This window comes from Ovis canadensis, chromosome 11 (genome assembly GCF_042477335.2).
Source record: "Ovis canadensis isolate MfBH-ARS-UI-01 breed Bighorn chromosome 11, ARS-UI_OviCan_v2, whole genome shotgun sequence".
NCBI classification, from domain to species: domain Eukaryota; kingdom Metazoa; phylum Chordata; class Mammalia; order Artiodactyla; family Bovidae; genus Ovis; species Ovis canadensis.
Genome location: NC_091255.1, coordinates 29,473,559 through 29,496,770, shown reverse-complemented (window position 1 = coordinate 29,496,770; position 23,212 = coordinate 29,473,559). Strand labels below are relative to the sequence as shown.

The 23,212-nt window shown below is 43.6% G+C and overlaps 1 protein-coding gene across 8 annotated transcripts in view; it reads left to right on the top strand.

Moving 5' to 3' along the window:
- SSH2 (slingshot protein phosphatase 2) overlaps positions 1–23,212 on the top strand; it is a 245,460-nt gene that overhangs the window by 214,870 nt on the left and 7,378 nt on the right. For all 8 annotated transcript variants that reach the window (XM_070292540.1, XM_070292539.1, XM_070292538.1 and 5 more), the window contains 4 exons: positions 3,284–3,330; positions 7,420–7,566; positions 11,196–11,396; positions 20,657–21,491. In XM_070292540.1, the coding sequence (XP_070148641.1) occupies positions 3,284–3,330; positions 7,420–7,566; positions 11,196–11,396; positions 20,657–21,491 (1,230 nt within the window). The remainder of the gene's footprint in view (positions 1–3,283; positions 3,331–7,419; positions 7,567–11,195; positions 11,397–20,656; positions 21,492–23,212) is intronic.

Here is a 23,212-nt window from a genome sequence, read left to right as displayed (position 1 = left end):
CAGTTCTTCCAAGCTGAAGCAGCCCTAGGCAGAGCCCAGGTCACTTGCTGTGAGCCTCACTAAGTCAGTAGCTGATGAATTTAATTTCTTTTGTTTCTGGGTATGTGTCATTTCAGATTGTCAGATTGAAGTTTCTCTGGACTGGTGGATGTAAACCATGGACTCTTCCCATCACGTCAGGGTTATTTCCATCTAGCTGGACAGAATTCTGTAGGGGATTTAGATTTCTAAATTAAGAAGTGAGGTGGTCACATTTCCCTGGCTCCAGTTTAGCCACTCAACCCTTATTGCTTGGCTTCTGTCTCCTTGAAAGCCCTGTTTTTATTCTTCTTGCCCGTTTCTTTGGTGTGGGAGTATTTTCCAGTGTTGAGCACAGAGTCTTAAGAACCTTTTATACATGTTTATTTTAAAAGCAAGTCAAGTGAGCCCTGATCTTTTGATCAGTCCATCACTTACTGGCCTTTTCCTACAGCATCCTTGAGGTCTGCTAGTTCGGTGGCCAGGTTGCAGATCACTTGTAATGTGAAGGTAGTGCTAGAGTGACACTTGACAGTTTTCAGAGTGCTTCACTGACTTATCTCATTTGACCATTTATTCAACAGTCATTTGATGATCCTCTTTTTTGTGCTAGGCATGAAGCTAGATATTTGTGCAGTCTGATCTAAATAAGGAGTGGGTAATGACAATATCAAGAGAAATACAGAAAGCCAGTAGAGTAAGATTACCAAAGTGACCTGGTTTAAACAATTAGAAGAGGTCATTAGCGAGAGTGATGAGGGCAAGAAGCCATGGTGTTATGGGTTGAAATACATGGGAAATGAAGAATTATAGAAAGTGAGCATTATATTTCTGGGGAGTGTTTGCCATGAAGGGAAGAAGAGAAGGACAATGTTTAGAGGATTTAGGATGGAGAGAGGGTTTTCCATTTTTAAATGAGAGAAAGGTGGTGGGGGAGAGCAAGGTGGAGGTGCTGGCATATATAACTCAGTCGTGTCCAACCTTTTGGACCCCATGGACTATAGCCCACCAGGCTTCTATCTCCAGGCAAGAATGCTAGAGTCGATTGCCTTTCCCTTCTCCAGGGGCACTTCCTGACCCAGCGATCGAACCCTGGTCTCCTGCATCATAGGCAGACTCTTTACCATTTGAGCCACAGGGAAGTCTGTGTAAATGGGAGAAACATTACAGTTCTGGAGGCTGTAGTCTGAGATCAGTGTGGCAGTGTAGTCAGGATTGCTCTTTGTGTTCTCACATGGAAAAAGCAATGGGAGAAACTTTACAGTTTGAGGGGAAGGTATCCATCCATTAGATTCCTAGGGCTAGAGTGGGGAGAGTGTTTTATTTTACAGATAGGAAAGTGAAGACAGGTTAAGCAGTTTGCCCAAGGCCCCCCAGTCAGAGGGGGAGTCAGGACTTGAACTTGAGTCTTCTAATGCAAAATTCCACTTAATGCATTTTTCTGGAATAGATAAATTCTTATTTTAAAAAACTTTGCCTTTTCAAAAGACATGAACAGATAGCTCAAAGGTAGAAAATGGACCTAAAGCATTGAATAGTTGCTCACTTTTACACTTAAGAGAAATGCAAATGAAAATTACACTGAGATAACATTTCATACCTATCAGTTTGGAGAATATTCAAAAGCTTAACTGCATATCTTATTGGCAAGGCTATGGGGAAAGTGGCACTGTGATGCAGAGTGGGTTTGAGGATACGTTGTAAAGTGAAGAAAGCAAAGAACAAAAAAAGTAGATGTAGTACAGTACTTGTGTGTAAGTCAGAAGCAATAATACATATTTGCTTACATGTTTTCAAAATACAACATACGTAGAATAAGCCACAAACTAATAAAAATGGTTTCCCATGGAGATTGAAGAGATAGGAGTGGGAGTGAGACTTCCAAGTTTACTTTTTAATAAACTTTTGACTCTCAACCTTTTAAAAGTCTTGCATATTCAAAGAAAAAATTGAAAACATGGAAGAAAAAACACACCCTAAGATTGAATATAAGCAGGAGCAAATGAACCCACATGTATATCAAACTGATAACCTCACAGAAAAAAAATTAATTCAGATAGCTTAAGCATGATACATACTCTGATTATACTCCTTCAGTTCAGTTCAGTCGCTCAGTCGTGTCCGACTCTTTGCGACCCCATGAATTGCAGCACACCAGGCCTCCCTGTCCATCACCAACTCCCGGAGTTCACTCAGAGTCAACGTCCATCGAGTCAGTGATGCCATCCAGCCGTCTCATCCTCTGTTGTCCCCTTCTCCTCCTGCCCCCAATCCCTCCCAGCATCAGGGTCTTTTCCAATGAATCAACTCTTCGCATGAGGTGGCCAAAGTACTGGAGTTTCAGCTTTAGCATCATTCCTTCCAAAGAAACCCCAGGGCTGATCTCCTTCAGAATGGACTGGTTGGATCTCCTTGCAGTCCAAGGGACTCTTAAGAGTCTTCTCCAACACCACAGTTCAAAAGCATCAATTCTTCAGCGCTCAGCTTTCTTCACAGTCCAACTCTCACATCCATACATGACCACTGGAAAAACCATAGCCTTGACTAGATGGACCTTTGTTGGCAAAGTAATGTCTCTGCTTTTGAATATACTATCTAGGTTGGTCATAACTTTCGTTTGAAGGAGTAAGCGTCTTTTAATTTCATGGCTGCAGTCACCATCTGCAGTGATTTTGGAGCCCCAAAAAATAAAGTCTGACACTGTTTCCCCATCTATTTCCCATGAAATGATGGGACCAGATGCCATGATCTTCGTTTTCTGAATGTTGAGCTTGAAGCCAACTTTTTCACTCTCCTCTTTCACTTTCACCAAGAGGCTTTTTAGTTCCTCTTCACTTTCTGCCATAAGGGTGGTGTCATCTGCATATCTGAGGTTATTGATATTTCCTTAGTGTGATATAATAAGAAAAAGAAATGCAAAGAAAATTTGAACTTAATATTTTCATTATTGGTTTTGGTATTGGTGTGACAATGTTAAAACTGCCTTGTTAGAGCAAATGTGATCGTGAGCAGACATTGTTTGAATTCTATATGGGTTAGTTTTCGTACCTCTGAAAACTGAAGGTAACTTTCTTACTCTCATCATTTGTAAGAACTGAATATGATAGCATTTAAAGTCCCTGGCACTTAGAGGGGAAACGTGGTAGCCGTTATTGGCCTCCTTTTTAGAAACTGTGCTTCTCCCCTCATAGAACTCCTTTTCAAGTATTGTATTTGGTCCATTTGCTAATTCTCTCTCCCTAACCTTGTCTTTCTGGTTCTGCAGGGCTCGGAATGGAATGCCTCCAACTTAGAGGATTTACAGAACCGAGGGTAAGCACACAGAGCAATTGCTGACACCCCCGGGTGGCAGATATCACTGTTTTATCTTTGCATTTTCCCGACTGAGAGGTGTCAGTGAGAAAGTTTAAGCTTGAGAGTTGCTTCCAGTTGGTTCTTTACTGGGCGTAACCTAATAAAAATTAAAACAGCTATTATCCCACTGTTTCATCCCCCTCCTCCCAAGAAAGAGCAACTGTTGCAGTGGAAAGTCTTTCAAAGACCAATGTGTAAGCCTTTCATGCTGTTTAAAAATCAAACCCAGTTATTGGGTTTTTTTATTCAGAGTAGTATAAGGTTTGCAGCAAAGTTGGGGGGAAGGTACAGAGATATCCCAAATATTCCTGCCCCCACACATGTGTAGCCTCCCCCCATTTTCAACATCCCCACCAGAGAGGTACATTTTTTATATCCCGTGAACCTGTGTTGCCACCTCATAGTCATCGAAAGCCCACAGTTTATATACAAGTTCACTCTTAGTGTTGTCTCTTCTGTGGCTTTGGACAAATGTATGATGACCATGTGTCCATCACAGTGGCATCATACAGAGTATCTTCACTGTGTGAAAAATCCTCTGTGCTCTGTCCATTTATTCCCCACCCCCACCCCAGGCAACCATTGATCTTTTTACTGTCTCTCTGAACTGTGGTTCCTGTTTTTATGCAGGAGTACACAGAACCACGTGTGTTGGGTTTACAGCTCTCTAATCAACATTTATTGAGTAATTTCTGTAGGCCAAGCACAGCTAGATGCTAGGAATCCAAAGAAAAATAAGTCTCAGTCCCTCTCCTTTTATAGTAAGGTGCATGAAGACTAGGTGGGTTATAAATATAAAATGAACAATGTAAAATTGAACAAGAAGACTGACTTGTATTAAGAAATGTGTTCCTAAGCAGTATGGTTATCTTTGATTGTAGCAGCTGAGACCACAGTGAACCTTCAACAGGCAAAAAGCCACCCTTCTTCCTTTTCACTTCTTAGCTAATGCCTAAATCTTCCATCAGACTCAGCTTTAGGTCAGATCATTACATTAAGAGAAGAGAAAATCATGTCTGGACATTGGCCATGCTAACTCTTCATTTGGACTGAGATAAGACCTACTGAAACTCAGAGATAGTGATGACTCCTTGGCTGATTGCTGGCTGCCTGTTTCCTCAGTTACAAGTCAGCCTTCTGGCTATCTTGAATGTGATTAAATGCATACTTCTACTTCTCCCTCAGAAGAAAGACAAGTGATTATACAAAGAGTTTTGGGGGAGGGGGAATGGAAATCTGGTTACTTAATTTTAAGGTATGAAAATAAAGAGAACTTGGAAATTTTAAGTTGATGAGGATTGAATCAGTAGTTCTTGAAAGCAGAGACTATATCTTAGTTTTGTGTGAAACATAACAAACTTAGAGCTTTATACCAAAAGGGTGCCCAGTAAATGTGAAGGAACGATAGAAAAATTGACAGACTGTGATCTGTGGGAAACTAGCAGCTGATGGAGGGTTCAGTAGGAAATCTGACTTGATAGAGCACTGCCTGCCAAATGCATTAGCAGCATTCATGTATGTATGTACTCTGACTGATATCCCCAGCTAGAGATGAGACCTGTTTATCTCATTTACTACTTACGAGGATAAATTATAAAACACAGAAAAAAGACAAGTATGGTTAGATGCTCAGGCATCTACTTAGATCTTGTTTTGTAAATTCATTGGTTGCTGCTGCTAAGTCGCTTCAGTTGTGTCCGACTCTGTGCAACCCCATAGACAGCAGCCCACTAGGCTCCTCTGTCCCTGGGATTCTCCAGGCAAGAATACTGGAGAGGGTTGCCATTTCCTTCTCCAATGCATGAAAGTGAAAAGTGAAAGTGAAGTCGCTCAAGTCGTACCCAACTCTTAGCGACCCCATGGACTGCAGCTTACCAGGCTCCTCCGTCCATGGGATTTTCCAGGCAAGAGTACTGGAGTGGGGTGCCATTGCCTTCTCCAAATTCACTGGTGCTTCATCTTAAATGGATGAAGAATTACAGTTCAGGGATCTGTATATAAAACATGTATATTGCCCCTGTGGATGATTTAAAGGATTTTCAAGTGTAATTTTGACAATAAGGCCATCTTCTCCCAATCGACTTGACTTTAGAACTCCCCCTAAACTGCTGCTCCTTTACAGAAATGGCAAGTAAGATTCAAGGAGTGTCATTTGCAATGGGTAATGGCTGCCTGGATTTCCATAATGAAAAGATTGGGAAACCCTGTCCTGCTATAATCCCTTACTGGAGTATGGGACTGGGGATGGGAGAGTTGTTCATTTTTATTTTAAATGAAATAAGAAGTGTGCTTGTCTTTTTTTCTGACAATTTTGAGATATAATTCACATACTTTATAGTTCACCTTCAGTGGGTTTTAGTATATTCACAGAACTGTGTAACAATCCATTTAAAATTTTTTTCCAGCCTGAAAGGAAAACCCCTTTAGCAGTTACCCCCATTTCCCGCCCTCCTCCCCAACTCCTAGAAACTACTAATCTACTTTCTATGGCTATAGATTGGCCTATTCTGGACATTTCATTTATATGAAATTATACAATATGTGGCCTTTTAAGAATGGTTTATTTCACTTAACATTGTATTTTCAAGGTTTACAGTGTGGTAGCATATATTACTGCTTTCTTCCTTTTTTATTCCATTGTATGGAGATACACACACACACTCCACATTTTATTTGTCCACTCATCATTTGATGGACATTTGGGTTGTTCCCACTTTTTGGCTTTGGATGGACATGTTTTCATTCCTCCTCGGTTTATAACTAGGAGAGGAATTACTGGATCAGATAGTTACCTTTTGGAGAACTTCTAGAATGTTTTCCACAGGTGCATGTTGCTTACCTTTTACTATTTTTTAATTAATTGGGGAGGGCGGGCTTCACCATGTGGCTTGCAGGATCTTAGTTCCCCCAGCAGGGAATAGAACCGTGCCCTCTGCAATGCAAGTGTGGAGTCTTAACCACTGGACCACCAGGGAAGCCCAGCTTGCTTTTTAAATTAAAAAGGGGAAAAAAAAATCTTTTCTAGTGATGGACTTTGATGCTCAGTTGAAACAGATGGAAATCACGTCCCAGAAAAATTTCGGTTGCCTGACCTTCACCACGGGTTTGCTTCACCATGGCTCTCCCTTTCTGTAGTCCTTCCTCTGACTTCAGAGACTGGGTTTCTAGAAGTCCGTGTGTGGTTCTGAGAAGGAAATCACTTCTACAGAGAGAAACGAGTGACTGTGTTGTATTGTTGAAGTAGGCGACAGTGATGTCTTAAGGCTACACAGCACTGCAAAAAGATAATTCTTTGGCAAATTAAACCCAAGCATTTATTGAGATTGCACAGTGGGAGAGACAGCAGAGGAAATTTTTGATACAGAAACTATTTTCTGCAAACCTGGAAGAACTCTCAGACACATCTGCTGTCATAGCAGCCAGGAATGCAGCCTTGAGAGCCGAGAGAGTTTGAAGTCCAACTTTCCTCTGACCCTCCCAGCCTTGGCCTCATTTGCCTTTCATGTAGTTTAAAGGGAGTAATAGAGCAAAAAGCCGACAATCTGGCATTTAGAAAGATAGGAAATGTTTCCTTTTATTTTTTTTCTTAAGATACATGTTAATAATCTGATTTAATACACATGACTTCCACAGAATAAATTTTGTTGCTGGTATAATTTTTGTGACTGAAGAGAATTTGTCAGATGACCAGCTTCAAGTTAATTCTTTGGAGTAAATTGCAAGGCATATTTTCAAAAGACTCTGAAAGATGAGATTGTATAACTACACACAAACTGAAAATGGAATTTAGATGTTGAACTTAGTAGACAGCTTCTCTCTTAGTTAAATCCCTGAGACCCAGCTACTCCCAGGACCCTGTTACAGATTCTATATTAAGTATAGCCTCTTAGGGTTGTTTTGTTTTGTTTTTGTTTTTTAGCTTTCTTCCATAGTTTGGTACGTAATTTCAGCCTCAGGAGTAAACCAGTTTTAAATAAGAAAAACAGTGCTGGGAATTGGATTTCACCTGAGTAATAGAGCTCATATTCTCTCTTGGTTTCCTCACAGGGTTCGCTATATCTTGAATGTCACTCGAGAGATAGACAACTTCTTCCCGGGAGTCTTTGAGTATCACAACATTCGGGTGTATGATGAAGAGGCAACGGACCTCCTGGCTTACTGGAATGACACTTACAAATTCATCTCTAAAGCAAAGTGAGTCACGGTCCCACGTGCACATTCGGACTCCTCTTCCGTTTGCACCACACATGGCTGGGGCCTGAAAGCTGTAGATAACTTCCTGATGATACTCAGGGAAGGGAAGTAAGGAAAAAAAGGAGACTGGGATTTCTTAATCCTAGGAAAAAAGATGACTGGTGACTTAAAACTTATGCTTTAAGTAGATGAAGCCCCTGGAAGATGATTTCATGTTGGCTATTTCCATTGAGCAGAAGATGAGAGAAAATAAACTCAAGCTGCAGCAAAAGAAATAGAAATGAAAGAAGAAAGAAATAGAAATGAGAGAAGGAAGAAATTCTGAAGTTGCCAGTGAGGACATTTGAAAGTTATAGAATAGAAATCACTTCAGACAGATGGAACCGTAGATCCTCCTCTCTGAAATCAAGGAGAAAGACACAGCAAGCTTTCGAAATCTCTCCCCCTGCTCTTTACTTTTCTTATTGTCGTCCAGTTGCTAAGTTGTGTCCAACTCTTTACAAACCCATGAACTTCAATACACCAGGTCCTCTGTCCTCCACTGTCTCTCGGAGTTCACGCAAATGTATGTCCGTTGAGTCAGTGACGCTATCTAACCATCTCATCCTCTGCCGCCCCTTTCTCCTGCCTTCAATCTTTCCCAGCATCAAGGCCTTTTCCAATGAGTATTAAGTCCTTGGTTGTCTTCCTTTTACTGAAAAGATTCCATAGTATTAATTTAGGGTTTAGTATTAATTAGTATTAATATGTCAACACTTTAAGTCCCTGGGGATTTCCTTGCCAGTCCTGTGTATTCCTTCAAAGGAAACCCTCCGTGAACGTGTTGCCCACGCTCCCCCTGCAGGTGTGGCAACACTCAGATGCTCCCTGGCAGGTGAGAAGCACTTCTGTTTTTAAAGTCCTCCTTCAGGAATGATATCACACGTCACTTAAGGACCTTCATGGTCAGAAAATGCTTCCTCACAGTTACCCTGAATTCCCATTCCCATACTCCAGCTTTGAGCCCATTCTCTCAATCTCCTAGAGGTACCCGAAAAACTTTTGTACAGTTGAAGCTTCTTACGAAATTATTCCTAATGATAATACCACTCATAGAATGCTTCCTATGTGCCATATACTTTACACATATTCTCTCCTCTGTTTGCCAAAACCCAGAGAGGTGTATACTGTCTTCCTTCTGTACAGAGGAGGACAGAATACAGAGATGAGGTTCAAAGAGAGATTAAGTAGTAACTGGTGGAGACAAGACTTGAACCTAAGATCGTGCCTCATTTCAGTCCATCAACTATAGGAGCAGTCTAGTTCCTTAAGGAAAGGGGACTGGAAAAGATGAGGCAATAGTCAGGGTTACAGCCAAAGAGGCTCGAGATCGAGGCGAGGCCCCAGTCCCAGTGAAGAGAAAGGCTGATTCCAGCAGGGCTGAGGTTGAAAGGAAATATATGAAGTGCCCACGTTACCTTTACCGAGAGGCACGCACTCTCATGTCCTTTAAGTGTAGGTCAGCCTCTGAGAGCAAGCGCCTCCATAAGTGGTACCCTGGACATCTCATTTGGACATCTCAGCCCTAATCAGGGCCCTGAATTCCAGACTCTGCCTACACTTGGGTGAGTTTAGGAGTCCTAATGTGATGCTGGGCTTAATCTGGACAGTTTAGCACTTGAAGTAAGGGGGTGGGACAAGCGCTGAACCTGAAAGATGAAATTGGGGTAGGTGAGAACCAACTCCATATCCTTCATTACCTGAGTTAGAAGCCATTCACTGAAAAAGCCCAGTTCAAAATGTAGAAATGTTTTCATAGGAATGGATTTCATAATTGTATTTTTAAGATTGGCCAAGTTTGAGTACCTTCCTTGCCTGCAGGCAAAGACCTGAAATTCAACGTATTAAAGTTGTCAGAGCTTGATGGGAAAATACAGAACACATGTCTGAACTTCCATCTGAGTCACTGTGACGTGGCTTCCCAACTGTAGTCTAAATGAAACCTCTGTGGTGCCATAAGCAAAACAAATATTTCCTAGTCATTTGGAATCATCTGAGTACACAGAGACACACAACGCACCAGCCGTTGGGACGCTAAAATTTTACCTTTCTTATGAGGCTGTTTAAATTATTCCAGACCACGCTCTACATTTTCATAGCTTATCTGGCTGGCTCTCTCATCTTGGCACTTAACCTCATGCCTCCTTTCATTGGTGCTTAACTCTTTCATGTGTCTCTGTCTCCAGCAAAAGGATTATAAGCTTCTGGAAGGAAGCGTGTCTACTGTAATACAGTGAGTGAGTGAATGAATAGATTTCCTCTGTTGGACTGACGTGCATTTTTAAATTTATTGGGATAACCCCTTGGGAAGGATCCCAGCCCATGTATACTAGTGATAGGAGTAACTGTCCTTTTTTGCAGATTTCAAAATGTTGATCCTACTTACAGCTGACAGATAAAATCAGCAGATCCATAAGTTTGTTCATACATTTAGCAAACATTTGAAGGCTTACTCCAGGCCAGACACTGTGTTATTAGTAGAATTAGCATAACCAAGTCATGTTCAGATCCGAGGTAATTAGCTCTGGCATAAGACTGAGTTTTGTTTGTTTGTTTGTGTCACTCTATGGGAAATTTGTTTTCTCTTCTACCCCATTAAAAAAGAAGAAACAAACAGCTTGTTATTCATGCCACCCTGCTGGCTGAGAAAGCCATGTGGTGCGTCACGTGGTCCTGTCCAGTTCCCCAGGTTATATAGCCGGTCCCTAGATACCACAGGGGTGGTGGTGTTGTGCAAAGTAATATCCAGGGCTGCATCTGAGTAAAGAGGAGAGTCAGTTTCATTTGGTCTGTGCTTTCCTCCTGGGACAGAACTCTTGCTAGAACTGGAAGCAACTCCCAGCGTTTGGATAAATTAGATGAATCACCAACACACCTGTAACTCAATAGCCTGCCAGCCGTGAAATGTGCCCTTGGGGCCGAGGGGACTGGCCTGCAGCCACACACAAAATGGGGTCCAGTCTCTAAATTGAAAATTCTCCTTCTGTGCTCTGTGACCAACTGTCATGGCAATTACCGTTCTGAATTTTAATTGTCCACTTCTCCCAGAGAATCCTACCCTCCAGGGAAAACCTGTTACTCATTTTTGCATCCCAGACCTTGCACGTGTCACACATGGTAAATGCTCGGCAAATGTTTGCTGAACTAAACATTTGCTGAACTAAAGAGGCTTAGTATTGACACTGAATATTGTTTGAATGCACCAGGATTGCCCCACACATGTGATTAGAGGTGCACACGAGTGCACTCAGGTGGGGTGAGTTACATAGCAAGAAAGTGGAAGGGCCGAACAGGAGACATGGACACATTAAGAACCCAGCTTTTCAGGTGTACTCACTATAAGGACTGTCCTCGTGGTCCAGCAGTTAAGACTTCACCTTAACCTGCAGCAGGCTGCAGGTTCAATCCCTGGTCGGGGAACTAAGAGCCCACATGCCTCACAGCCAAAAAACCAAAACAGTAAGCAGAAGCAGTATTGTAACAGTTCAATGAAGACTTTAAAAAATGACCCACATCAAAAGCTCACACACAAAAAAGATAAAATGTACTCACTATGGTGTTTTCCTCCTTACCTGAATCCCCCAAACAAGGAAACATGGATCTAAATGCCTCGTGCACTGCAAAATGGGGGTGAGTCGCTCGGCCTCCACTGTGATCGCCTATGCGATGAAGGAGTATGGCTGGAACTTGGACCGAGCCTATGACTATGTGAAGGAAAGACGGACAGTGACCAAGCCCAACCCCAGCTTCATGAGACAGCTGGAAGAGTACCAGGGGATCTTGCTGGCAAGGTGAGTTCCTTAATTGACTTGCTCAGATTTTTCCCTCCTTTATGCTCCCCAGGGCACAGTGAAATGTCCTTCTGTGCACCTAGTCCTCAGCCTAATTTAAGTGTGTGATGCATTTTGAAAATTGAAATCTCTATCCATCTAGTTTTTAAAAAATAAGTACCAGAACTTGATCAAGCTTAGCATGGATCACTAGGCATTTAATCTAAAGACATTTAAAAGGTGGAAATAAGACCCCCTTATTTCAGTTCTCAATTAGGTGCAGGTTTTAATAAATACTTCTCAACATCTTCTAAGGCCAGATACGGCTGCTGTATCAAAATGGATACTGATTGCTCCCAACGTAGGGCTAGGTATAGCTGAAATTCTTAGAAAAATTTTGACCCAGTGTTTTAAAACAAGTACCTCCTGCTGCTATGGACATTTTTTTTCCCCCAGTGCTTGCTTTCAGTGAGCCTTCTCCAGTAATTTGAGTCATGGAACAAATCAGCAAAACTGGGATATAAGTAATCCATGTGAGGTATGAAGTTACTTCCCAGAAATAACTCTGGTCTTCTTTTTTAAGATCTTTCAGTCCAATGTTATATATGTTTTGCAGAAATACATAAAAATACAAAGGGAGAAATCATTTATAAACTCCGTACCCACAGACAGAAGTTGACATTATCTTATCTGTGTCTCTAGGTCTTTTACCACATATATTGATGGATATACTTTTCTTTTTACAAAACCTGTTTTTCAGCCTTACCTCTTCACTCAGTATTGGGCCTTTTTTTTTTTTTAATCTGTAGCAGCATTTATGGAGCACTTACACTTAACTGTCACTATTCCTCGCCCCCCCCCAGCTTTATTAAGATGTCCATTATATTGGTTTCATAAATTTATATATTGCAAACTGATTCAACCATATCATTAGCTAATAATACCTCTGTCCCCTTACATAATTACATTTTCTTTTTTGTGGTAGGACTATTTAAGATCTCTGTTAGCAACATTCTGTGTTGTTGTTATTCAGTTGCCAAGTCGTGTCTGACTCTAGGGACGCCACGGACTGCAGCACATCAGGCTCCTCTGTCTTCCACTGTCTCCCAGAATTTGCTCAAATTCATGTCCATTGCGTTGGTGATGCCACCTACCATCTCATCCTCTGCTGCCCTCTTCTCCTCTTGCCTTTGGTCTTTCCCAGCATCAGGGTCTTTTCCAATGAGTCTGCTGTTCACATCAGGTGGCCAAAGTATTGGAGCTTCAGCAACAGTCCTTCCAGTGAATATTCAGGGTTGATTTACTTTAGGATTGACTGGTTTAATCTCCTTGCATCCAAAGGACTCTCAAAGAGTCTTCTCCAGCACCACAAATAGAAAACATCAATTCAAGTATATAATACAGTATTACTAGCTATAATCACTATGCTGTACATTAGATCCTCAGGACTTGAGAATTTCACCACTGGAAATTTGTGTTCTTTGACCAACATCTCCCCATCACCCCCTAACCCCACTCATCCTCTGTTAACAACCACTCTTTGCCACTCTTTTTCTCCGAGTTTGACTTTTCCAGATTCCATGTGTAAGAGGTACTGTACAGTATTTGTATTTCTCTGTCTGCCCAGAACTAGGTCTTGAATATCTTCCTGTATCAATAAGAACTGGCTGTTTCCACAATAATTTGGTAATTGGTTGCAAGGTGAGTTATTAATTTTACTACATTATTTATTACCCCTTTAGTGGGGGTGGTGAAAACCACCTTCAGCAGATTTCAGGAAAAGGACTGAGATAGTAAACTGAATTCAAGGGTCAGTTTCCTGAGATGCCACGTGCTGGAGTTCTGTGGAGTGCTGTATTTTGCTGTGTTTTCCCATATTGGCATGTTCTGAGTGGTTTGTTAAGGTGAAGGCACAGCTGCCTAGAAGCAGGGGGAGCTGATGCCAGAGTTCGACTCCAGTGAGTCTCATGACTTGGTCTTGACTCTTGAATCTGGGCTGTGTTTCCCCTGATGTTAAAATGTTAAATAGCCTGCCAGCCTATCCCGGCCAAAGGACCACCCTCCCACCCCCGTGGTATTGTGAACATGTGGCCACAGCACTATGGTTTCCACTAAAAACCCCGCCCAGTTACTCAGTTCTTGGCATGATTTCATCCAAGCCGTTCTCTTAGAAGGCTGAGAGGATACTGAAGTCCTCCATTTAAAAAGAACTTATAGGTCTTTGGGGCCAGATTTTGATGACATTTTTAGGTCAGATCAGAAGATAGGGGACAGAGCAGTTCTTTTTGGCACAAGAAAGAGGCATCTGAAGGTTGAATGATGCATAAATATTGTATATTCCCGGATGCACACATGACAGATATTAGGCAGTGTCCTCACGTGACCCGTCGAGAGGAAGAACACTCTGTGTCCTGCCAATTTCAGTATTTATTCTGGAATCCCAGGCTACTGCAAGTTGTTGGATTGGGTTTTTCTAGCATATGTAGTTTTTCTTATATGTTAAAGGAATTGCAGAAAAATCTCAGATGAGGATAGGAAGGGTAGGATTAACCCACACATCCACCCTGCCTCTTCCCATTCCCTCTTGGTTCCATCCTGCCTTTCTGGTCTTGATTCACAGAGGGAAGGGCAAGCCCTGGGGAGTGAGGAAACCACAGAATTTTGAGTCAGATCTGGTTTCTGTTTCTGGTTCACCCCCTTGTTGCAGCTTTGAGAAGTTAATTCTCAGTTATCGTCCTCACCTGATCCTATCTATAAAATGGAAACCAAGAGACCTGGCTCACAGCGTTATGGTAAACAAAAGTGTGTATAATGTATAAAACGCACTGTTAAGGGTTATTCAGACGTGCTTCTCATCACATGCCTCCTGCAGGGCTGCCCAGAAAACACACAGGCATGTGCCATCTGTTTCCTCCAACCGCTGCCTCCCACCACCCACAGACACACTCACTCCACTTGAAACTGCAATGGAAGTGTCCTGGAATTGTCTGTATTGTGATGTTTTCTGAATTTTAAAAACTGAAGTCTAGTGCTGGGGTGTCACTTAAGCGACTTTCAGCTGCAAGTAATAGACGGTCTCCATCAGTTGGGAGTCTCAACAAGAAGCCGCATACTCAGATTCGGATTCTATGAGGAAGACTTTTTAAAGGGACTGATTACAAAGGCATTAAGACTGTAGTGGAATCAAGGAACTTGTATCAGCAGAGCTGTTTGGTAATAACTTCTGGGCCCAGAGTAGGGGGAGCAGTTACTAGAACCTGGAAGAAGACTCCTGGAGAAAAGACCCCTTCAGAGAGGCAGCAGCCTTCAGTCAGGGGCTCCAGCCAGCCAGAGCGGCCCTGCGGGTAAAAAGCTAGGAGAACAGTGGCCTGCCTCCACTCTCCTCCCTCCAGTCTCCTGCTGGGGCTCCCCATCAGCCAATCCCTGCGGAAGTCAGAAGACAAGGGGCCAGTCGAGGGGAGTCATAGGTCAGTCTCCAGGGCAGAGAGCAGGGTGGAAAGTGGATCAGCTGAAGAGTAGATCAGCAGGAGTACACACAGGATACCCTGCCTGACACCCAGCTGTAGGTAGTTTAGAAAGATTTACCATCTCTTGCAGCAGGAAGCACCCGAGCAGACTGTATAATGGCTTGGGGTGGCATCAAGGACGTCGGTTGGTGCTCTCTTCCTGCTCTCCTTTCCCTGGCTAATGGCTTGGTCCTTGAATTTGCCTTATGACTCCAGACAGGTGCCGCATTTCTAGGCATCTCCCTAGAAGTTCCACAGCATCTGGCTGAAAGAATGGGCATTTCAACCAGAGGGGAAGACCTTTTGCAGAAGCTCCCCAACAGTCTGCCACCCACTCCACCCTCACAGGACCATTGACCAGGACTGGGTCATACTCGTAAAACTAATCACTGACTAGGAAAATAGAATTTCCTGGGCTGGTTAAAACAAACTCACGGGGAATTTCTTGCAGTCCGGTGGTTACTACTCCCTCGCTCTCACTGCTATGGCCTGGGTTCAATCCCTGGTCGGGAAACAAAGATCTCACAAGCCACATGGCCGAAAAGATAAAATAAATTCATGTTCACCCTCTGGTGTTAGGGAAGTACCACATTCCCTGTGGGACTTGAACACTCAAACCAAATTGGGCCTCTGCCAGTAAGGAAGATGAGTGCAAGTGCCTCCTGGGCATATAGCTGCTCGGGTCTGCAGGCTATGATGTATTGTCAGGAATACAGCACTTGTAAAGCTACCTGCCAAGCCGACTGCCGAGTGGGTTGGGCCTCAGAGAAGCTTGCTTACCCAGCCCCAGAGAACTGCTTCAGGGTCTGTATGCTTAGAAGAGCAAAGAAGGAGAAGTCCCAGAGGCCTGTGACTGTCTGAAGCTCTGCCAAGCCTTGTGGTTCGATAACCAAGAGAGGAAAGTCCTTGGGAAAATCCCGAGGACTCACTGTATTTGCAAAGAAATTCCATTTCCTGTCCAGGCACTCAGACTTCTTGTATTTCACATCTTCTCCCAGGAAGCATGCCGTGGTTTTCCCACAGAACTAGCAGCCTAATCCTGGCATTGTCAAGCCCCATTGGTTGTCTAGAGTGGCACAGGGTGCTTAACTTGAGAGGGCAACCCTCTGTTGGAGGGTATTAGCTTGGCATTTCAACCTCTTGGCTAGAAAAGAAGTTTAACACAGTGACAGTAGGCCCCTGTAGTGATTTATGAGGTGGTTCCAGTCTCTTAATCAGGATATGAGAATGTAGACCAAACATTGAGAGTCCCCGTGAAATTCAAGGGACTTTTTGCATCTTTCAGTCTGTCTTTAAGCCTGAGGAAGGCTAATATTTCATATTCTCCTTTAGATCTGAAAGTGAGGATGTTTATCACAAAGGTACTGACTGTTTGTATCTAATTTTATGTTTTCTGTTGTTATAGCTGGGGGATAGGAGTGATGCAGGAGGAGGGGGGTGTGTGTGTGTGCGTGTGTGCGTGTGTGTGTGTGTGTGTGTTGAAACCCTCCATTAAGCTACCAGCAGCCCTGATTTGTTATCCTGGACTCTGATCGTTAAGGTATCTGGCAGATTTATATTCCATTTGACAGGTTCAGCTTTCATGTATCTGCAAGCTGGACCATGTGTCTGAGATATTAGATCCTAGCATATAAGGCGTGAGGAAGAAAAACTGGATGGTGGCCAGGAGGAGTCTGTGACATGTCCTCATAGGTGTTTTGACTCTTTGTCCCTGTCACCAGGGCCAGAGAAGATAGAGCTGTCTTTGCCGGTGGAGGCATTAGTCTAGTTAGCTGGTACACAATGGTCAGCCAGCAGGAGGGAACCTGAGAATGAGAGAACATGGATTCCTGGTCAGGTGACAGCCAATCACAAGAAAAGTTTAAAGGATTTTCTTAATAGCGTTTCAGTGAAATATCTTAGAGCATTTAGGACCATGCACAGCTCAGAAGATGCTTAGCTGATGCTTTCTTTCCTTCTTCCTTCTCCTCTTCTCTGCAGACTGCCTAATGCCCTGAGAAATGACCATAAACACTCTGATTTTACTACAACTGATACTCCTTTTTTAGCAGTATTTTCCTCTACATAATATTCTCAGAGTTGGTACTTCACCAAACATGTAACAATAAGAGGCTTCCCAGCTGGCACAGTGGTGAAGAATCTGCCTGCCAACGCAGGAGACAGAAGAGACACAGATTCGATCCCTGGGTTGGGAAGAAATAGTTCCCCGGAGTAGGAAATGGCAGTCCACTCCAGTGTTCTTACCTGGAGAATCCCATGGACAGGGGAGCCTGGTGGGCTACAGTCCAGGGGGTCACAAAGGAGTCGGACATGACTGAGTAACTAAGAAAAAGTGGAGGCAAGAGAATGGGATAGCATATGCATCCTGTCGTTTAGATTTCCTTCTTGCTCATTTACTAAGTAAAAGGCCAAATTCCTACCCAGAATGACCCAGTCATTTCACGTGTATCAGTGTGTTTATGTGAGTCCAAATTCAAGTCAGAGGCCACTCAGGGAGGAAAAGAACCTGAGACTTGGTTGCATCATCCAGGCCACAAACCAGCTCTGAAGTTCTTTTTGACCTTGTTTACTTGTTGCCTCGGGCTTCCCTGGTGGCTCAGATGGTAAGGCATCTACCTCCAATGCGGGAGACCTGGGTTCGATCCCTCGGTAAGGAAGATCCCCTGGAGAAGGGACTGGCTACCCACTCCAGTATTCTTGCCTAGAGAATTCCACAGACAGAGGAGCCTGGCGGGCTATAGTCCATGGGGTCACAAAGAGTCGGACGCAACTGAGCAACCACCACTTACTCACTTTTTACTTGTTACCTACCTGGAGGATCAGCTGAGTATAAATGTTAACAGTTTAAAGTAACAAATATGATCTAATGTCTTATATCTTTCCCTACTGATGGAGTATTAGAATAAACTGGCTTGGGAAGAGGCTTCACTGGGAGGCAGTGTAGTGTTACTGAGTAAAATTAACAATGCACACTGGCCCTATGACCTACCTTTTCCCCTCCTATATGTAAACACCTTTGAGAAACCAAACTGTACCAGGCACAAGAATGTCCACAGCAGTGTTGTCTGTAATCATTTGTAGCCCAAAACTGCTGGTCAGCAGGGCAGATAAATAAATTGTGGCTTACTGTCTATACTATAAAATTACAGCTACATCAATGAATCTTAAAAATATGTTAGGCCCCCCAAAAAAAAGTTGTAGAAGAATACACAGTATGATTTCATTTATGTAAAATTCAAAACGTGCAAACCAGGCTATGTATTGTCAGAACAAAATGTGATGACACAATAAGGAAGAAGGAGGGTGTGATCAGCACAAAATTCAGGTCACTGGTTACTGACCTCTGCGTTGGGAGAAGGATGAGAAAGGGCCTCATGGAATAATGGTGCTTCAAAGGCCGTGTCTTGACTGTCAGAGACCCGCCTGCCACTCTCCCTGCAGGTCCTACTGCAAAAATAAAAAAAGACAGCAGAATCAGACTTATTTTTGGATCAGGATTTTTCTCTCTCCTTTACAGGAGGTGTCAGTATAATTCCAGAGCTCTGACCCAGTATTTTCTGATGATTATCTTCTGCAGGAAGGGAAGGAAATCCCTGCTGGGTAAAGCAGCTATGATGTCAGCCACTTCCTCTGAGACTGGCCCTGTTTGTGCCTATTAGCATAACATCCGTCTCTCATTGGTTAGTGACTTACAGGCAGTTCTTTAGAAACATACTTTGGAGGGTTCTCAGGACCAGGAAGATAAGAGTTGCCTGGTGACATAAGCTGTTGTTTATGATCAGGATGAGAACAGCTCCTCCCAGAGATAGGCTTCCCAGTGATCTGTCTGCATCACAGGAGTCATCCCACCATGGTGGCTGAGAGGACTTGGTGCCAGTTTGAACATCCTCACTACAGGCAAAGAGCAGAAACTGGAGAACACGGTCATTATTTAGGTCAGGAAACAGGGTGTCTCGATTGAAAAGAAGGAACTTTAAAGCACAGGGGCATCCATTGGTCGCAAAGGCCCCACCTATCCAACCAGTTCGCTGGCACCAGCCTACCACCACTCACGCGTTTGGGATGTGTGATATGTTGTCTCCTCCTAGGGGTGGCTGGAGTTCATGCAGCTTGGGAAGGGTGAAAAGCCTACCTCACAGCCAGCTAATTGATTATAGCTGTCTTCATAAACAAATTGACCTGCTCCCTACCCAGAAAAGCACTCTTCTGCTGGGCAGGCCTGAGTCAGAGAGAGCTCCACCCAAGCAGCCAACAGGCGGGGGAGCTGAGAGCAGGTGCAGAGCTGAGAACAAACAGGGGTTCACATTAGTGCAGGCGCATGACTCGGCAGAGATTCACAGGCAGCCGAGGCAGGTATGGCCCTGAGCCCTGAGTAAGCTGTCCTGGGCTGTTTCCCATTCCAGCCTGAGGTGAAGTAACTCTTCATCCGCTGTGAGTCGTGGAAACTGCACCCCAAATGCCACATTTGGCAACCTGTTCCCTGGGCCAGCCACAGGGCCACCTTCCTCTTTTTGATTGGAGCCTTGGGAACTGTGCTTCCTGTTAGAGCGGGCTTTGAAATGAGATCTCATCAGACCTCCTCTCCACAAAATCAACCACAGGGTGGATGTGTGTGTAGTCTTTTTGGCTTACCTCCTTTTCTGGGGTCACTTTAGCTTGGTGATTTTTATCCAGATATCTTCATGAAAGGGGCCTGTACTTTATGCTTATCCTCTTCCTCTCTGTTACCATCCTTCATCTCCAGATTTACTAGCCTCATCTTTGCCACCACAGTGAAAGCTCCGGGTCCTAACCACTGCACCACTAGGGACCTCCCTCATCTTGGCTTTCTAATTCAAGAAAGACTGTCACCCTCCTCACACTTCCACATCAGTGATTAATCCTCTATCAGCTCTTTATCTCAATTATGAGGACTTATGCTGGGCTCCATTAAAGTGTTTCTCTTTGTATTATTTGGATGCTGTTTTGTTTTAGTTTTTCCCCACAGTTATTAATACTAAACATGCTCATTTTTAATTCACAAATCACAGACATACTACAGAGTGTAGAATGTAAAGCCCTCCCCCAAAGTGAAAGCCCTGCCTTCCTCAAAATAAACATTGTTACCAGCTTAATGATGCTCCTGCAGATGTTTTCCTACAATTATTCTGACATGGGACGTAATGTTCCAAGTGTGTTCAACATGCTTTTCACTTAGTAATACACCTTGGACATCGTTCCATTGAAATACTGACTCTTTCTAATAGCCTCATAGCATGTAAGTGTATGGAATGTAATTTAAATAAATTTTTTTGGTGCCATAGTGTTAGAGTAAACATCCTTATGTATATAGCTTTGTGCATTTATGTAGTAGTATTTCTCAAAGTAAAAATTTTAAAGGGAAAGTTGCTGGTGAAAGGGTTAAATTTTGAGAGCTATTGCCAGATTTCACTCTTTGAAATTCTACAGTGCACACCCCTACCAACCATATATCATGAGAGTGCTAGTTTGGCCAAACCATCATCAACACTGACTGTTAACCATCTTAGCTCTTGTAAGTCTGACCGTAAAAAGTCGCGTCTCATGTTCATTTGCCTTTGTTGTTCTGCTTTGTTTTTGTTGTTTGCTGTTAGTAACATTGAGCCTCTTTTCAACTGTTGATTGCCTACTCCCATTGGGCATTGACCAAGCATCTTGCAGGATGAGATTTACATTTCTCTGGGAGGTGTTTCCTGGGAGGGTATTGATTGTTTTCACAAATCAGAATAAGTCATTTCCTATGTGTGTCCTCCACAGCAAACAGCGGCACAACAAACTCTGGAGATCGCATTCAGATAGCGACCTCTCGGACCACCATGAACCCATCTGCAAACCAGGACTGGAACTCAACAAAAAGGAGATTACCACCTCAGCAGACCAGATTGCCGAGGTGAAGACCATGGAGAGCCCCTCACCCATCCCTCCCGTCTTTGTGGAACATGTGGTCCCACAGGATGAGAATCAGAAAGGCCTGTGCACCAAAGAAAGAATGATTTGCTTGGAGTTTACTTCTCGGGAATTTCATGCCGGACAGATTGAAGATGAATTAAACCTAAATGACATCAATGGATGCTCATCAGGGTGTTGTCTCAATGAACCGAAATTCCCTCTTGACAACTGCCATGCATCCAAAGCCTTAATCCAACCTGGACAGGACCCAGAAATGGCCCACAAGTTCCCAGACTTAACCGTGGAAGATCTGGAGACAGACGCGCTGAAAGCAGACATGAGTGTCCACCTGCTGCCCATGGAAGAGCTGACGTCCCGCCTGAAAGACCTCCCCATGTCCCCGGACCCCGAGTCACCGAGCCCCCAGCCCAGCTGCCAGGCTGCAGTCTCAGATTTCAGCGGAGACCGCATTGACTTTTTCAGCGCTCTAGAGAAGTTTGTAGAGCTTTCCCAAGAAACCCGGTCCCGATCTTTTTCTCATTCAAGGATGGAGGAAGTGGGTGGAGGAAGGAATGAGAGCTGTCGACTGTCAGTGGTGGAAGCAGCCCCTTCTGAAGCAACCACTGATGGGCAGAGAAGCAGCTCTTTGAGTAATACTCCCCATGCATCTGAGGAATCTTCAGTAGATGAGGAGCAGCCAAAGGTAAAGACTCTCTTTATGGTTCTGTCCCTACTTTTGTTCTCTGTGAAGACAAAATATTTGGGATTCTGCTCTGTTCACTCTATTTTTGATATTGATAAAGACTGAAGAAGGCGATATAGGGGAGACAGGCTAGCTGGGACTTGCTGGGAGAACTTAGAGTTTAAATATAGTTATCTTTTTTAAATCAGTAGCATTTCAAGGAATTTATCTTTCCAGGCTTTTGGTGTCATTAGAAGCATTTCTGAAAGGGGATGAGGGAAGAAGGGATTAGCCAAAACGCATGTCCTCCCAGAACAAGGAGAGGTCTCCCCTAGACCTCTGCAGTTCAGATCAAATCTCAACCAGCAGGGAGGTGCCAGGGACTCGCCTGCTGCCTGAGTGAGACCCGTCTCTCTGAGAGGATGGATTTGTTTGGGGAAGTTCTTTCTGCCTCAGAAAATTCAAAGGCTGGACATGTGTTAATAGTTGTTGGAATAGCAGCTAATTCCCATGCTGAGTTCTTGCTATTGATAATGTATCTGAATTGTTCCTCACCTTGCCACCCTGTGGTATTCTAGAATTGAGAGATGGTTTGAGGAAATAATTTAAGAGCAGACAGAATCCCAAGATTCTTCTCAGTGGCCGATGAGTTCCTATGAGCCATCTCAGACCAGGGAGGGGAACAGTTATTATGTGTGAACAGTTATAAGATTCACATTATTATTCTCATTTTGACTTGAAATTGGGTGGTATCTTTAAAAAATGGTATCTTAAGATTGATAATGGGAAGTAAATGATGATCAATTTGCTTTGACATAAATCAAGTCATTTAATGATTTCACTGGAGCTGACTAGACTCTTGACGTCTCCTGATATCTGCCTACTTAAATTTACCACCTCGTGTACTCCTCATCTTCTCTCTTCTTAACCAACCCAGGGCAGTTGTTGCCTCTGCTCTGTCTTCTCTTCTCCCCCAAAGTTATGTCTCTATTTCATTTCTACCGGGAGACCAGAATGCCCAAGCTCGCCTTTGGACTAATGGATGCAGCGGCTCTGACAGAAATAGCTTTTCTGCAAAGTTCCTGGTCATATGAGCTCTCTCTCCACAGCCCCTGCACCACACTGGGCCCGCTGTGGCTTCTCTCCCAGCTTTGGCAAGTTGGACTCTGCCTGATGTCCCAGCACATTTCTCCCAAAGGCATAACTGACCTTGCTAGTCTGCACTAGCTCTGACTCTTTTGAAGGAGAAAGACCAGAACAATTCATAGGAAAATACTGTACTTTGAAAATTTACAAAAACGCTGCCCAAATAGATTGAGGCTCAGAATGATGTTGCTTTAAGAGACGTCCAAGGGCCATCTCTGAATTCTGAGATTCTTAACTGTTTCACAGTAGGGCTTGATTTCGCACTGGCCAGTCTTCTCTGGCTTTGTTCTAAACCCATCCGGGGACTTGTAACTGGTGGAACAGTAAAATGTCAGAGTCACGGTTTCTCAGTTTGCTCAGGTATGTGGCTGCACCAGCCACGGAAGGAGCCTCATGAAACATAGGAATTGTGCTCACATGCTGGGATGCGGCCACTGGGAGAAGCAGGGGGAGGAGTGGATAAGAGCTGGCAAGATAGGACAGAAGAGAGCAGTGAGACTCCAAGTCAGACATCCGTCTCCCTCGGACTCTGGGCGTGTAAGGCAGCCACTGAGCCCTTCAGTGGAACTCTTCCCCTTGAACCAGATTAGGCCAGA